The 16,168-nt window shown below is 43.9% G+C and overlaps 1 protein-coding gene across 5 annotated transcripts in view; it reads right to left on the bottom strand.

The window, feature by feature from the left end:
- Positions 1 to 15,400, bottom strand: part of SNUPN (snurportin 1) — a 31,653-nt gene extending 16,253 nt beyond the window's left edge. The window contains exons 1-5 of one of the 5 annotated variants that reach the window (XM_084782294.1): positions 14,982 to 15,400; positions 10,676 to 10,838; positions 6,991 to 7,138; positions 561 to 665; positions 269 to 365 (exon numbers count right to left, since the gene is read on the bottom strand). In XM_084782294.1, the coding sequence (XP_084638420.1) occupies positions 269 to 365; positions 561 to 665; positions 6,991 to 7,138; positions 10,676 to 10,833 (508 nt within the window). In that variant the 5' untranslated portion in view covers positions 10,834 to 10,838; positions 14,982 to 15,400. The other 4 variants (XM_084782295.1, XM_084782293.1, XM_084782296.1 and 1 more) reach the window with 4 other exon arrangements.
- Positions 15,401 to 16,168: the final 768 nt, after the last annotated feature.

Raw genomic sequence — 16,168 nt, 5'->3', positions numbered from 1 at the left:
TGTGTGTGTGTGTTTGGTTGATTTGGTTTTGGTTTGGAAGACAGGTCTCTCTGTGTAGCCTTGGCTGTCCTAAACTCACTTTGTAGACCAGGCTGTCCTGGAACTCACAGAGATCCAACTGCCTCTGCTTCCTTCAGTGCTGGGATTAAAGACGTGCACCTTGGTGCCTGACTGTCTCAGAGGTCCTCTATGATTGAGCCCCAGCACCAAAGGGATAGTGGGGGAGAAAGACCAAAACACATAGTAAATAGGCATGAGATTTGGGTACCTTTGGCTGTTGTTGAGTTTCTCCTGTTGCCTCCTGGCAGAAGGGAAGAAAACCGATTGACACAGTAGCCACTCTTGGTGTAGGCGCTGGTTGAACCCTGTAGGGAGAAACTACCATTCTCATTAGGCGTTCATAGGCACCCTTGGCTCTTGCTTCTCTCTTCTATAGGGTTGCCATTAGCCCAGAAATAGCTTGCAACCACCTCTTCTGGCAGGAAAGCACTGTGAGGCCAACTCCAGGCACAGCTGATGTGGCAGATGAGAGGCATGAGAGGCAAGAAGCAGCTACTCACCCTGGAGGCCACGATAAGGGCTCTTTTCCCAACAGGACACACAACCACAATCCATTCTTGCCCCAAATCTGAAGGGACGTCAATTAACCACTCAGAAAGCATTAACTAGGGGGAAAAAAAAATGGCGTTATAAGATTAGCAGGAGTGTGTCACTCAAACATTACAAGAAGAAAGCATTCACATCCTACACACATAATATAAATACAGATAAAGTTGAGAACAGAGGTACATCCCCCCCAGGGCACTCTCAGGAAGCAAGGAGGTCTCCAGCATAACTGACAGGTGGAAGGCATTCCCTGGTGACTTGGCATCTGCCCTTAGTATCACCATCTGCATCCTACTTATTCCCTGACTTCAAGACCAGAAGTCAGGGACTTGTTCCCTTCCCTTATTTGCCAACTGCCTACCAGCATAACTACTACATTCTGGGTTTATGCCTTGGAAATGAATACTCATCTTGAGTCATGCTCAGACTTAACTATCATTTCCCAAGTTCACATGCCAGGCGTTACGATAAAAAGGTGTTAGGAAGCAGGCATGGTGACACAGGTATACAATCGCAGCTGCTTGAGAAGCGCAGGTGGGAGGATTGCCAAATTCATGGCTTGCCTGAACAACTTAATGAGATGCTATCTCAATTAGGGTTTCTCTGTGTGGCCTTGGCTGTCCTGAACTCCCTTTGCAGACCAGGCTGGCCTTGAACTCACAGTGATCTGCCTGCCTCTGCCTCCAGAGTGCTGAGACTAAAGGCGTGTGCCACCATGCGTGGCCTGTTATCTCAAATTTTTAAGGCTGGCCTTAAAATCACTATGTAGGTGACAATGACTCTGGACTTAGGATCCTCTTGGCTCTACCTCCTGAATGCTAAGAATGCAGGCCTGAACTGGCAGTGGTGGCATACAGCTTTAATTCCAGCCCTGGGAGGCAGAGGCAGGTGGATCTCTGAATTGGAGTCTAGTCTGGCCTATAGAGAAAGTTCCAGGAAAGTCAGGGCTACACAGAGAAATCCTGTCTGGGAGAGGGGGTGGAATCCCAGCGTATTACATGCATTTGGGGCACAGACACGGGTGTAGGCATAGGCATAATCACTATGACTGCCCATAGCTTTGGTGAGGGCTACTCACCCATAGAAAACACGTTTAAATGCTACGTTAGATTCACTTATTTCATTTTATGTGTGAGTGTTTTGCCTTCAGGTATGCATCATACCCCTGGTGCCCTTGGAGGAGATAAAAAAGAGAGTTTGGGTTCTCTGGTACTGAAGTTATAGATGGCTGTGAGTCACAATATGGATGCTGGGAACTGGACTCAAGTTCTCTGAAAGAAGTGCTCTTAATCACTAAGCCATTTCTTAGGCCCCAAAACAACATTTTAACAAGTTCCTTTCCAAGCTGGAGAGATAGCTCAGAGGTTAAGAGCACTGGCTGCTCTTCCAAAGGTTCTGAATTCAATTTCCAGCAACAACATGGTGGCTCACACATCTATAATGAGATCTGGTATGGAGGCAGAACATTGTATACTTAATAAATAAATAAATCTTTAAAAAATTTTTTTTCAGGGGCTGGAGCAATGGCTCAGCAGTTAAAAACACTGCCTGCTCTTCCAAAGTACCTAGGTTCAATTCCTAGCTCCTATATGGCAGTTCACAACTGTCTGTAACTTCAGTTCCAAGGGATCTGACACCTTTACACTAATGCACATAAAATAAAAAATAAATAATTTATAAAAAATGTTTTTTCTTTCCCCTTTGGTTGATGCAGGTGTAGCAGCCCACACTATAATGTCAGCACTTGGGAGGCAGAAACAGGAGGATCTCTGAAAATCACAGGCCAGGCTGGAGAGATGGCTCAGAGGTTAGGAGCACTGGCTGCTCTTCCAGAGGTCCTGAGTTCAATTCCCAGCAACCACATGGTACACAAGACTGTGTACATTGAGGCCCATCTGTGGTCTACGCAGTGAATTCCAGGCTGGCAGGGATACATAGTGAGACCTTCCCTCTTAAAAAAAAAAAAAAATTGGGGGGGGGGGAAGAGCTCCTTTGATATAAAGATATCTTTACATAAGAATGTTAACAAAATACCTAAGCATATATCTTGGATATGACCTTACTCTTTTTAAGTATATTCTGTGATGCTCACAAAGGAAACTATGCAGTTTTACTTACAGTGACAATATCCTAACTTCCTGTACCCCTGTGATCTACAGTTCTGTTTACAAAGTATAATCCTGTTCCATAGGTTTCAGGAATTACCCTGTGATCTCATTTAAATCTCCTAGCAATTTTATTTTTACTCTACTTTATGTACATGGGTATTTGTCTGCATGTCTGTCTGTGTACCTCATGCATGCCTGGTGCTCAAGGAGGCCAAAAGAGGGTGTCAGAACCCTCAGACTGGAGTTATAGACTGCTGTGAATGATCCTGTGGGTGCTAGGAATTGAAGTCAGGTCCTCCGAAGAGCAGCTCTTAGCTGCTGAGCACTCTCTCCAGCTCCTTCCAGCAACTCTTTAAAGACAGTAACATCAAAGCTCATCAAAATCCTATGTACGTCTATCATAAGGGAACTGAAGGGCAACTCTATTTGAAAAGTCTACATCTAGGCTCTTGGTGTGCCTTACTCTTTCCATTAGTGCCTCTCTTTCTGTTAACTCCTGCAAGTAAGTCTACATTACAAATACCTTTTGTGAGGGCTACAGAGCTGGCTCAGCAGTTAAGAGTACTTGTTGCTCTTGCAGAGGACCAAGGTTCAGTTTCCCACACCTATACAGTAGCCATAACCATCCATAACTCTGGTTTCAGGGAATCTGATGCCCTCTCTTTTGACCTCCACAAGGACCAGGCATATATGTGGTGTGCATACATACATATAGGCAAAATAGTCAGCACACAAAAGAAAATAAATAATAAAATATTTTAAAAATCGGAAATTTGTATTAAAATATATACATACATATATATTAAAACAAACAAACAAAAACTCTGATTAGCAAGATGGGTAAAGACACCTGCCACCAGGCCATCCTACTCCTCCTAGCCTGCCCACCCAAGGCATGTGTATATACCCTTTGGGAAAATGTTCTACCATTTAACATTTATTTTCCTTCTGTTAAAGAGTTTCATTCTTTAATCCACGCTTTTAATTCCAGCACTGCCAGGAGAGGAAGGTGGATCACTGTGAGTTCGAGGCCAGCCTGGTCTACAAAGTGAGTCCAGGACAGTCAAAGCTACACAGAGAAATCCTGTCTCGAAAAACCAAAAAAATAAAAAATAAAAATAAAGAGTTTCATTGCTTATTATTGTGTGTGTGCATCCTGAGTGTGCACATGTGGTCGTGACAGAACAACTTTCAGAGGCCTTTTCCCCACAGGACCCTTCAGGTCCTCTGTCATACAGTCCATGGTAGCTAATCTATCACTCTTTTATTTTAAGCAATCATGTTTAAATGAGTCTCCTTTCCGGGTTTGTTTGTTTAGGTTTTTGTTTGAGACAATGTTTCACTATGTAACCCTGGCTGGTCTATAACACGGTATTAAAAACTAGACTGATTTTGAATTCACAGAGATCTGCCTGCCTCTGCTTCTCATACTGCAATAAAAAGACTATACTATTTACACGTCTCATTTCCAGGTTTTAAAAGGAAGCCTTTTTTTCTCTTTAAGGCCCTGTCATGCTGTCTGATATAATGAACTGTCCTTTTGATGCTTTCTAACCTCAAGGTCCAATCATGGCCCCTTGACTCTCTTCATAGAGAATGATGTTTGACCACTCAAGGTACCGAGAATAAGTGGTATTTGAATGTTCAGTCCTAAATAAGACATTTATACTTCCTTGTCTAAGGCTTAGGGAACATCTTAGAAGAGGATAAAGAAAGAACAGAAAATGCGGAGAAGGGCTATAAAATGCCATCTTCTCCATCTTATGGGCATGATCTAACCATTGCAATCATGAACTCCTAACAACTGCAGTTTCTTTTTTTTTCTTTTCTTTTCTTTTTTTTTTTTTTTTTTTTGAGACACAGTTTCTCTGGCTGTCTTAGACTAACTTTGTAGACCAGGCTGGCCTTGAACTCACAGTAATCTTCCTGCCTCTGCCTCCCTAGTGCTGGGATTAAAGGTGCGTGCCACTATGCCCAGCACAGGGTTTCTCTGTGTAATAGCCCTGGCTGTCCTGGACTCGCTTTGTATAACAAGCTGGCCTCGAACTCACAAAGATCCACCTGCATCTGCCTCCCGAGTGCTGGGAGTGTGCATCACCACACCCAGCACACTGAGCTTACAAAAGACTGGCCTTGTCAACAGGGCCTACACCTCCATGCTGAACTAGAGGCTGTGGCGGATCCTGGGAGTGGGGAGTCAATGTCCTCAGATGCACATGCACATATGAGCCCATCAGGCTCCAGTATACAGATTCAAATTCAGGCACAAGCATGACCCTGGTTAAATGCAGAAAGTCAGAAAACAGACAGACATGAATTTGGGGAAGGGATTTGTAGTGAGGAGGGGAGTTGCAGGGATGGGAAAGATGTAATAAGACAAGGTGAAAGGTGAGGAAGGGTGAGTATATGTTTGTAAACAAGCATATATAGCTAATAAACATACTCTGAAACAGAAAGACAATATCCTAGAATTGAATAATGGTCATAGCTGCACTGTCCTATGACTTATACTAAAAAGACATAGAATTGTAGTATTCTCTTTCTCCCTTGAGAATCAGGCTGATCTAGAATTTATTATGTAGCCTAAGTGGGCCTTGAACCCCTGGCAATCCTCAGCCAAGGCTTTGGCCTCTCAACTAAATGCTGGGGTAGCTGGGGTTAGGAGCTACCACATCTGGCTCAGGAATTTTGTTTTCTTATAGCAAAAGTTATATTCTACACTTACTCTAAGAATATAGGGGCTATTTATGGTCTATGACCATCACACAATGAAGCCTGGTGGCATACAGGAAGTCCTTCAATGTTAGTTCAAGGCCAACTTGAGCTACACAGCCAAACCTTGTTACAAACAAAACCTGAAGTGCACCTTTTCACAGAAGGTATTAGCTGTACTATATTTGGAAGAGAGAAGCAGGTAAACAGGTATTTCTAAATTCTAAAGGCAAGAGGATTCTACAAAGTGGTATATTACACAGGAAAGGCTCCTGCTTCAACTCAGACCCACAGCCTTTCTTCTTCTGGAACACCAGGACTGCCTGGCACCGTCTCTTTCCAGTTTCCTCAGTAGCACCACAAGCCATAATAAGAGCATTTAGTTGAGTGTGGCATAGTGATTGGTTGTTTCATGGTCAACAGTACCTTAGTCAACTGGCTGTTCTGCACAAGATCTCTTTCTTTAAGGGCAGATGTACTTCCTGCCCAGTACCACTTCAGTGTACACTGCCAAGACTGGCCTCCTAATATTATAGCTGGGAAAGACTACCAACCAAGGAAGGCATGAGGACACTAGGGTGGTGGGTAGGCCCCATCCCAGCCAACTATACAGTGTCTATTTAAAAATAAAAAAGCTGGTGTGGTAGCACAGACCTTTTAATCCTACTACTTGGGAAGTAGAAGTAGGCAGATCTCTATAAGTTTAAAGCTAACCTGGTTGACACATTGAGTTCTAATTCCAGGATAGCCAACACTATCTCAAAAATAAATAAATAAATAAATAAATAAACAAACAAACAGACAGACAGACAAAAAGCAAGCAAATAAGAATTAAAATTAAAAAAAATATATACATATATATAAAAATACATGGAAGGCCAGGTATGATGGTACATGCCCATAATCACAGAAGAAGAAGGTTCTTCTATAAGTTCAAGGCCAGCCTGGTCTACACAGTAGTTCCAGGCTAGCCAGAGTTACACAGAAAGACCATATCTCAAAAACCAACAAGGGCAAAAGACAAGGAGGCTAGGATTCCAGTTCAACAGTGACAGAAGAACATTTTCCTAGCACACAAAAGCCCTGGATTATATTCCCTGCCCAAAGAAGTGAACAAGGATGACGAAGATGTTACTAGAGACCCAGCTCAGGAACTTCCATAGCCAGCCGGTCCGGTTACCATAGGCTAGTAACTCCAAATCACTGTCCACAGACTTCATCAGCGCTTTCTTTGTTTTTGTATTTGTGTTATTTGGGACAGGGTCTCTCTATGTAGCCCTGACTGTCCTGGAACTTACTATGTATTCCAGTTGGGCCTTAAATTCATAGAAAATCCACCTGCCTCTGTCTCCCAATTGCGGGGATTAAAAGTGGGGTGCTCCACCACATCCAACTTCATCACTGCTCCTAAGTCAGCCATCAGAACTATAAGCCAGCAACCATCCAGTCTCACAAACACACCAGCAAGTCCTTATTCATTAGCCTTGCTGATCCTCTTGCTATATCAGCATTCATTTTGGTGGGTTTTGTTGCTGTGGAAGGTGCAGAACTCTGGACCACTCACTTGATTAGCATAGCGTTTTGGTAACTTCTTGCCAGGGTCAACATCCATTTCCTCTTCATCTTTCTTATCTTCTTCTTCTCCACTCTCCATCCCTGTCCAGTCATCTTCAGCCAGTCTTCTGGCATGGTTCACGTAATCCAACCGATTGCTGGAGGAGAAAAAGACAAGGTCAGATCTAAACATACCATAAAAAGATATCCCACAATGTGACAGATTTCATTCCATTCAAGGATGACAAATTTGGAAGCAACTAGGAAATAACAGAATTTCCTTTGCAAAGTTAAACTAGTCACTGTCTCCTCATAGCTCCGAATCAGGAAACTCCCTCTGAACATACTAAGCCTCCCTCAGTTTCTTTTTCTTTTCTTTTCTTTTTTTTTCCTCCCTCAGTTTCTTAAGAATGTTTAAAGTAAAATATTTATTTTTAAAGAAATTTCCAAGATTCACTGGCTGAGTAAACTGAACCCACATTACCCCGCTGCACTCCAGAAGAGAAGTTAACATTTCCTGCCTGGCAGACTCATCAAAGGCCTCAGAGAAGGGAAGGAGGAAACACTAAACTCAGTGAGAAGTCCAAACCAAGAACATCTTCTGGGGCTTTCCACTTCAGATAGCATGCTGATAAAAACAAGCAAGCAAACAAACAAAAACCTCAAAACTCAGGCTTTTCTTGTCTGACTTCTGAAAGAGGTTACTTGGCTTCAGACTTGACATCTATCCTGATGTAGTGGCACACATCTTTGATCTCAGCACCAAGTTCAAAGACAACCTGGTCTACAAAGTGAGTTTCAGAACAGCTACAGAGTGAGATCCTGCACTCATTAAATAAATAAATGAGATAAATGAGAACCTTCCAGCCACAACCTTTTGTTTTGTCTTTTGGTTTTTTTAAAGATTTATTTATTCATGTATTAAGCACTCTATTGTATGTATGCCTGCATAACAGAAGCAAGCATCGGATAAAAGAGAGCATCAGATCACATTATAGATGGTTGTGAGACACCGTGTGGTTGCTTGGAATTGAACTCAGGACCTTTGAATGAGTAGCCAGTGCTCTTAAGCCCTGAACCATCGCTCCAGTCCTTTTTTTTTTTTTTCCCTGAGAAATGGTCTCTCTCTCTCTATGTTGTTCTGGCTGTCCTAGAACTTACAATGTCCAGACTGGCATAGAACTCACAGATCCTCCTGCTTCTAACTGCTAAGTGATAGGATTACAGGCATGTACCACCACACCCAGGATTTTGGTTTGTTTTGTTGAGGCAGAGTCTCAAGTAGTTCAGGTTGATCTGAAACTCGCTATTAGCCCAGGATGACACTCTCTCTGTGCATATGTGTGCAGCTGCCTATGGAGGTCGGAAGAAGGCATCAGATTCTCTAGGTCAGCAGTTCTCAACCTGTGGGTCATGACCCTTTTAGGGTTGAATGACCCTTTCACAGGAGTCACCTCAGACCATCCAAAACCACAGATACTTACATTACGATTCATAACAGAAGCAAAATTATGGTTATGAAGTAGAAACAAAAAGTATGTATTAAAGAGTCACAGCATGAGGAGCTGAGAACCACTGCTCTGGCTGCTGGAGGTACAGGCGTCTGTGAGCCACTTAACACTGGTGCTGGGAGCTGGACCTGGGTCCTCTCTAAGAACAGCAAGCACTCTTAACCACTAAGCCATCGCTCCAGCCCTAAAATTTAGTTTGTAACTCTGCTACCTCTACCTTCTCCTTAATGCGGGATACAGGCGTGCATCGATATACCCAAGTTATTTATTAAAAACAACATATTTTATCCCAGCATTCGGGAGGGGGAGGCAGGCACATCTCTGAGTTCAAGGCCAGCCTGGTCTATAAAGCAAGTCCAGGACAATCAAGGCTACACAGACAAACCCTGTCTAAAAACAAACAAACAAACAAAAAACAAAAAAAAAAACCCCAATATATTCTAGTAAATTGGAAGAAAGAAATTTTTCAAACATAATTGTTACAGACTAATTAGGAATACCATATATCTTACAATTTCCAGAAAGCGAAGATATTAGACACTAAAACCAATATGGTTTCTTCTTTTAATTATTCTCTGTGTGTGTGTGCATGTACACATGTGTATATATGCCTCTAAGCCATCTCTCCAGCCATTGTAGTTGTTGTGGTTTTGCAGATCAGGCTGGCCTTAAACTCACAGAGATCTGCCTGCCTCTGCCTTCCAGAGTGCTGGGATTACAGGCGTGCCGTCACCAAGCCCGAAAAAAGGAGCATTTTACCATTCACTTTTCTATGTATTTTGAGCCATATGACTGTGTTATTAATTTGAAAATAATAAATTACAATTGAAAACAGAGAAGGAGGGCTAGAGAGATGGTTCACTGGTTTAAGAGCACTGGCTGCTCTTCTTGGGTCCTGGGTTCAATTTCCAGGAACCATATGGTGGCTCACAACTATCTATAATGCAATCTGATGCCCTCTTCTGGCACATAGGTGTACATGCAGATTGTGTGTGTGTGTGTGTGTGTGTGTGTGTGTGTGTGTGTGTGTGTGTGTGTTTGTGTGTGTGTGTGTGTGTGTGTGTTTGTGTGTGTGTGTTAAAAAAAAGAAAACAGGGAAAGAACCAGGCAGTGGTGGTGGCTCACACCTTTAAACCCAGCATTCAGAAGGCAGAGGCAAGCAGATCTCTGAGTTTGAGGCCAGCCTGATCTAGAGTTGAATTCCAGGACAGCCAGGTCTACACAGAGAAACCTTGTCTTAAAAAACCACAAAAAGGCCGGGCACGGTGGCGCACGCCTTTAATCCCAGCACTCAGGAGGAAGAGGCAGGAGGATCTCTGTTGAGGCCAGCCTGGTTTACAAAGTGAGCCCAGGACAGCCAGGGCTACACAGAGAAACCCTGTCTCGAAAAACAAAAACAAAAAACAAAAAAAGAAAATTAAGCAGAAAGGAAGGAAAGAAGAACATGGAAGAAAAAGAGTGAACTGGGATGAACTGGGATTGTAATCAGCAAACAGCTCAGAGCTCACAAACAACTGTCTGTGTTAAACTCATCTCCTGACACAGCACTTCACCAAACGCAGTCAATGCAAGTGTACAGCATGGCTAGTTTCTTCTGATTCCCACTCCTTTCACTTCTGACCCCAAAAAGGCTAAAGATGCATTGAGAACAAAAGGACAGGGCTTCAAAGAGGGCAGCCTAAAACACGCCTGTCTTGGGTTTTTTCCTATTTGTTCACTTTTGTATTTCGTATTAAGTGTATGGGAAACATTGCCCGGTTCGCTATGGAATTAGCTTGAATTCCCAAGGGTACTACAGAAACATCTGAGCTGAAGGCAGATGGGAGGACCATACCAAGACTATCATCACAATGAGTGAGAAGCCACACACGAGCAATCCAGGGAGGGACGTCTCGGCATGGCTTTTTCAAATCCCTAAATTGCAAAGTTCAATACTGTTGCCAGGAAAAATAAAAGATTTTAACCAAACAATTGAGCTTTTGCTTCAAAAGTTCAGTTTTTCCCTCATTATTTTCCTAAAATGTAGGGGGAAAAATAATTATCTGTGACAGAATTTACCCACCCAACCTTGGACAGGAATGGCCTTCTGTGAAGGGGATTCTATGGAAATAAGTCTAGCTGCCCACAAATGATCCGCAGCTCCCAGCATAGAGAAAGGAGCCCAGGGAGTGAAAGCACCCTCACGATTTCTGTAGTTCCAGCAACTGGCGGCGCCGCTCACTCTGCTCCAGGGAACTGTACTTGGACTTGTACTGGGACAGTCGAGGGTGCGGGGCAGCTGTGCTGTTCAGGTCTTGAGACACAGAAAAGCTACTAGCTAGGGCTTGACTCAGTTCTTCCATCTTCCCTATAAAGAAAAACATCAAGAAAATATCTCATTAGTTCACTGCATCCCATGATGACAGGCACTTATGACGTAACTTTTTTAAAAAAGCTCACGGAACTAAAAATTAGTTGTTTCTGTGGAAGAAGGCAAAATGATAAATGAGTCATGTATTAGCAATAATAATGTTATTTTCTACCAGCACTTCAATAATGTTAAGTTTAATAACTGAGAGAATAAAGTTAGTCTTTGGCTTTTTTCTATTTTCCATTGTAATGAGCAACTCCTGCCATCCAGTAATGTGACTGAGCATCTTTTGTTTGTTTTGTTTTTGTTTTGTTTTTCAAGACAGTTTCTCTGTTATCTTGGCTGTCCTGGACTCACTTTGTAGACCAGGCTGGCCTTGAACTCACAGTGATCTTCCTGCCTCTGCCTCCGGGTGTTGGGATTAAAGGCGTGTGCCACCGTGCCCAGCGTGACTGAGCATCTTAACTCTTTTCCTAAATAGTTCTAAAGAGGCATCACTCAGTAACAAATATAACTCTGATGAAAACTTTTGTTGTGTTGTAACCCTAGTTGACTTCAAACATACTGATACACAGACACAGACACACACATACAACTACCTCTCTGCCCCCAAGTGCTGAGATTAAGACATAGTCTTTAAAAAAAAAAAAAAGAACAAAAGAAAGAAGGAAAGAAAGAAGAGAAGTGCCCTAGGAGACAGGTATGGCAGCTCACACTTGGGAAGTGGAAGCAGGCTCATGGGGGAGGAGGGGAAAACCAGCGCCATCCATCCTCAGCTTGGGAGGAAGCTGAAGACCAGCCTCCACTATATGAAACCCTGCTTCAGGAAACAAAAACAGGGCTAGCCATGGCGACACTTGCCTTTAATCCCAACACTTGGGAGGCGGAAGCAGATGGATCTCTGTGAGTAATCCATAAATTTTGGTGTTTTTTTTTGTTTGTTTGTTTGTTTTGTTTTTCGAAACAGGGTTTCTCTGTGTAGCCTTGGCCATCCTGGACTGACTTTGCAGACCAGGCTGGCCTTGAATTCACAGCGATCCGCCTGCCTCTGTCTCCCGAGTGCTGGGATTAAAGGCGTGCGCCACCACGCCTGGCTCGTAATCCATAAATTTAATGCAATTTCCATGAACATTCCTTCCAAATTCTAATGACACTTGCTACAGAACTAGGGGGAAAAAAAATCAAAACTCTATATAGAAACAGAAAAAGACCCATAGCCAGAGCAATACTAAGCAGAGAAAACACTGCTGAAGATATCACAACATCTGATCCCAAATTACACTAAAGTTGCAAAACAGGCACAAAAACATACATGGAAAGCAGTGGAATAAAAGACGCCTCCCCCCCCAAAAAAAACATACAGGAGCCGGGTGTTGGTGGCACACGCCTTTAACCTCAGCACTCAGGAGGCAGGGGGATCGTTGTGAGTTCGAGGCCAGCCTGGTCTACAAAGTGAATCCAGGACAGCCAAGGCTACCCAGAGAAACCTGTCTCGTGGGAAAAAAGGAGACAAAGAGTATATACAGCATACATATTCAGCAATAAAGGCTGAAATCTGAAGGAAAATGGATAGCTCTGTAAAGCATTATTTTAAGTGAAGTAATGAAGACTTAAAAAGATAACTTTTGAGCCCAGTGTGGTGGCAAACACCTTTAATCCCAGCACTCGGGAGGCAGAGGCTGAGGGATCTCTGTGAGTTTGAGGCCAGCCCGGTCTACAAAGTGAGTCCAGACCAGCCAAGGCTACACAGAGAAACCCTGTGTCGAAAAACAAAAGAACCTAGTGGTGCACATGGGAGGCAGCGGCATGTAGATCTCTGTGAGTTCAACGACAGCCTGGTCTAAAAGTGAGTGCTAAGAAAGACCCTGTCTCAAAATCAAACCAACCAAACAAAAACCGGCTGCTCTTCTGAAGGACCTGAGCTCAGTTCCCAGCACCCACACGGCAGCTTAAAAGCATCTGTAACTCTAGCTCCAAGGACCTGATGCCCTCTTCTAGCCTCTGAGGGCACCAGGCCTGTACATGTTGCACATATATACATACAGGTAGAACACTCATACACAGAAGATAGTAAATAAAAAGAAATCCTTTTAAAGGAGGAAGGGACAAAAAAAGAGCATATATGACATGAGTGAGAGCAGAAAGAAGGCTGGGAGAAAGACAGAACAGGATGAGATGGTAGGAAAAGAAACAATAAAAACAGATTTTGTCTGAATATACCACAATGACACCTAAGTCTTTATTTGCTATTAGTAAGTAAATAACTACAGATATGATAAAAAAAAAAAGGTAGCCCAGTGCAGAAGCACACACCTATAACCACAGCATTCAGAAGGATCACTGCAAATTGAAGGCTAAGCTGGTCTATAATATAGTGAGTTCCAAGCCAGCCAAAAATACATTAGAGAGACCCTGTTCCAAAACAAAAACAAAAATGTGGTGAGTCAGCCCTGTAATCTCATCTCAGCTACTCCACAGGGAGAGAAAGAGGAAGAGTTAAAGGCCTGGCTGGCCTATAGAGTAAGCTCACAACCAGCCTCCGTAACTTGCTGAGACCCTACCTCAGGAAAAAAGGAAAGAAAAGAGAAAAGGGGCTGGATCCAGGCTCACTAATACCTAAATTTCCAGCACTGGGAGATGAAGGCAGGGAGGGAGGATCCATAGCTCAAGGCCAGTCTCAGATACACAGGGAATTCTAGACATGTGTGGGCCTATTGAGACCCTGCCTCAAAAAACAAAAACAAAAACAAAAACAAACAGGCTGTAGAGATGGCTCTGGGGTTAGGAACACTTGCCAATCCTGTAGAACTAGGTTCAATCCCTATCACTAATACAGTGGCCCACAACAAATATGATGCCTTCTTCTGGCCTCTATACACATACATACAGCTAGGCACATAATAAAACCTTTTTTTAAGTAGGTAGCTGGAATTATATCTCAATAGAGGAGTGTTTCCACTGTATGTGTGATGTCCTCAGGTTCAGTTCCCAGTTCTGCAATCCAGTCAATCAAGGTAGCTAAGCAACTGGCTTTGAAGCTCAGTGACAGTATTTGGTTTTGATTGAATGTGAGGTGGGTGGGGCTAACATACATGGACTCACCATCTTCACCATTTAAATATACAGTTCTGAGCCAAGCATGGTGGCAGAGTCAGGTAGATCTCTGAGTTCGAGGCCAGCCTGGTTTACAAAGTGAATCCAGGACAGCCAAGGCTACACAGAGAAACCCTGTTTGTTTTTCAGGACAGAGTTTCTCTGTGTAACAGCCCTGGCTGTCCTGGAACTCGATTTGTAGACCAAGCTGGCCTCCAAAATCATAGAGATCTGCCGGCGAGTTACTGGAATTCAAGGCATGTGCCACCACGGCCCACTAAGAATGGGATTTTTTTTTTTTTTAAAGAAAATGTGTTAAGAATGACATATTAGGGGCTGAAGAGATGGCCCAGGGGTTAAGAGCATTAGTTGTTCCTCCCAAGGTCCTGAGTTCAATTCCCAGCAACCACATGGTGGCTCACAACAATCTATAACGGTGCCTTCTTCTGGCATGCAGCCACACATGCGGTTAGAATACTGTACAAATAATAAATAAATAAATCTTTATAAAAAAAAGAATGACATATTATCAGTGTTAATTAATGTATCAAAGTATCTGTAACATAACCAGGAGTATCCCGTGGGGAATTATTGAGCTCCTCACCTCACCCCCGTATGGTATCCCCAACAGTATGTCATTAAAACTGTCCCTAACGGTACCCAAGGGGCTGGTACACGCCTACAATGGGAGCAAGGCAGGAGGCGCAGGAAGGAAACAGAGCTAAGTCCTAAGTGTCGGACCCAGTAAAGCCTCTTCCCCAGCCTACAGATGTTCCCACCAGGCGGCCGTGGACTCTGCCGTCCTCCTCGCCACTGTCTCTGGCAATGGGGTCGTCTGTCTCTCGGTTACAGAATTCGCCCGGCCACACAATAACGTTCCTGCATGAGTTGGAGCCAAACTGCCTAGCATACGACAGAAACATGGCCAAACCCGAGAACCCTAGACTGGTCGACTGCTGGAAAACCAGAGTCCTGGTCCGCCGGAAGGAGTTACAGCTTGCGGCTGAGAGACTACTCCAAACCAGACAGGGCCGAACTCTGACTTACCGTACCAAGGTGCCACACGCTCACTCCGCCGGCGCTCCGCGGGATGACCAATGAGCTGCCGTAGCGGGGCTAGGCCCGCCCCCTCAGACTCCTCATGCGAAACTTCCGGCTCCGCCTGCCGTGGTGCATCACGGGAGCTGAGTCGCCGCAGGCCATTACTTCCTCCCTGAACTGTGGGGCTCCTCTTGTTCACCAGGGAGGGGCTTCCTGACTTGGTGTTTGCGATTCAGGCTAGATTACTAGTGGTGCGGAGGCTTTACTCCTGAGCACAAAATTGTCCCGGTTCCTGTCGCAGACAAAACTGTAACTTCGTGGGCGCCACCTCTCCGGGTCTGCCCAAGCTCTAGAGATGCGCCGACAGCTCCTTTGTCTTACCTATGCGATTTTCTGAATGATTTTCAAGTTCCGAACTGATAAACGTTCTTTCCCCATTCTCCACCCCCCAAACTAAGTCAGTGATTACCATCTGGCAGGTTATCGAGGTCATGTCTGAGGCTCTTTCAGAATGCAGACATCTACACTTGAATCTACCTTAGGATCTCTGGAGTAGACTCAGAATCCCTACTTGGAGAAAAATCCCCATTCATGAACCTAAACTTGAGGATTTAGAATTGGGACAATGGCCGGGTGGTGATGGTGCACGCCTTTAATCCCAGCACTTGGGAGGCAGAAACAGTCGGATATCTGAGTTCGACCCCAGCCTGGTCTATGATCCAATCCAGGGCAGCTGGGAGTACACAGAGAAGCCCTATCTCGAAAGAGGAAAAAAGAAAAAGAAAAGAAAAGAATTGGGCTGGAGAGATGGCTCAGAGGGTAAGAGCACTGCCTGCTCTTCCAAAGGTCCTGAGTTCACTTCCTAGCAACCACATGGTGGCTCACGAGCATCTATAATGAAATCTAGTGCCCTCTTCTGGCCTGCAGGTGTACATGGTGTGCAGCTGTACATGCAAGCAGAACACTGTATACATAATAATAAATAAATCTTAAAAAAGAAAGAATTGGGACAATGGTTAGTAACCAAAGCAAAATATGACAGCTGAGCATCATGGCATATCCTTTAACCCAGAACTTTGGAGGTAGAGGCAGGCAGATTTCTGTGAGTTCAAGGGCAAATTCCAGGATAGTTAGGACTACGACGTAGTGAGACCTTGTCTCAAAAAGCAAAAAGAGAGAAGAAAATGCCACCA

This window comes from Acomys minous (genome assembly GCF_964271855.1).
Source record: "Acomys minous genome assembly, chromosome: 5".
In the NCBI taxonomy this organism is placed as follows: domain Eukaryota; kingdom Metazoa; phylum Chordata; class Mammalia; order Rodentia; family Muridae; genus Acomys; species Acomys minous.
Note: the sequence above shows the minus strand (reverse complement) of the source record. Positions and strands in the feature narration are given on the sequence as shown.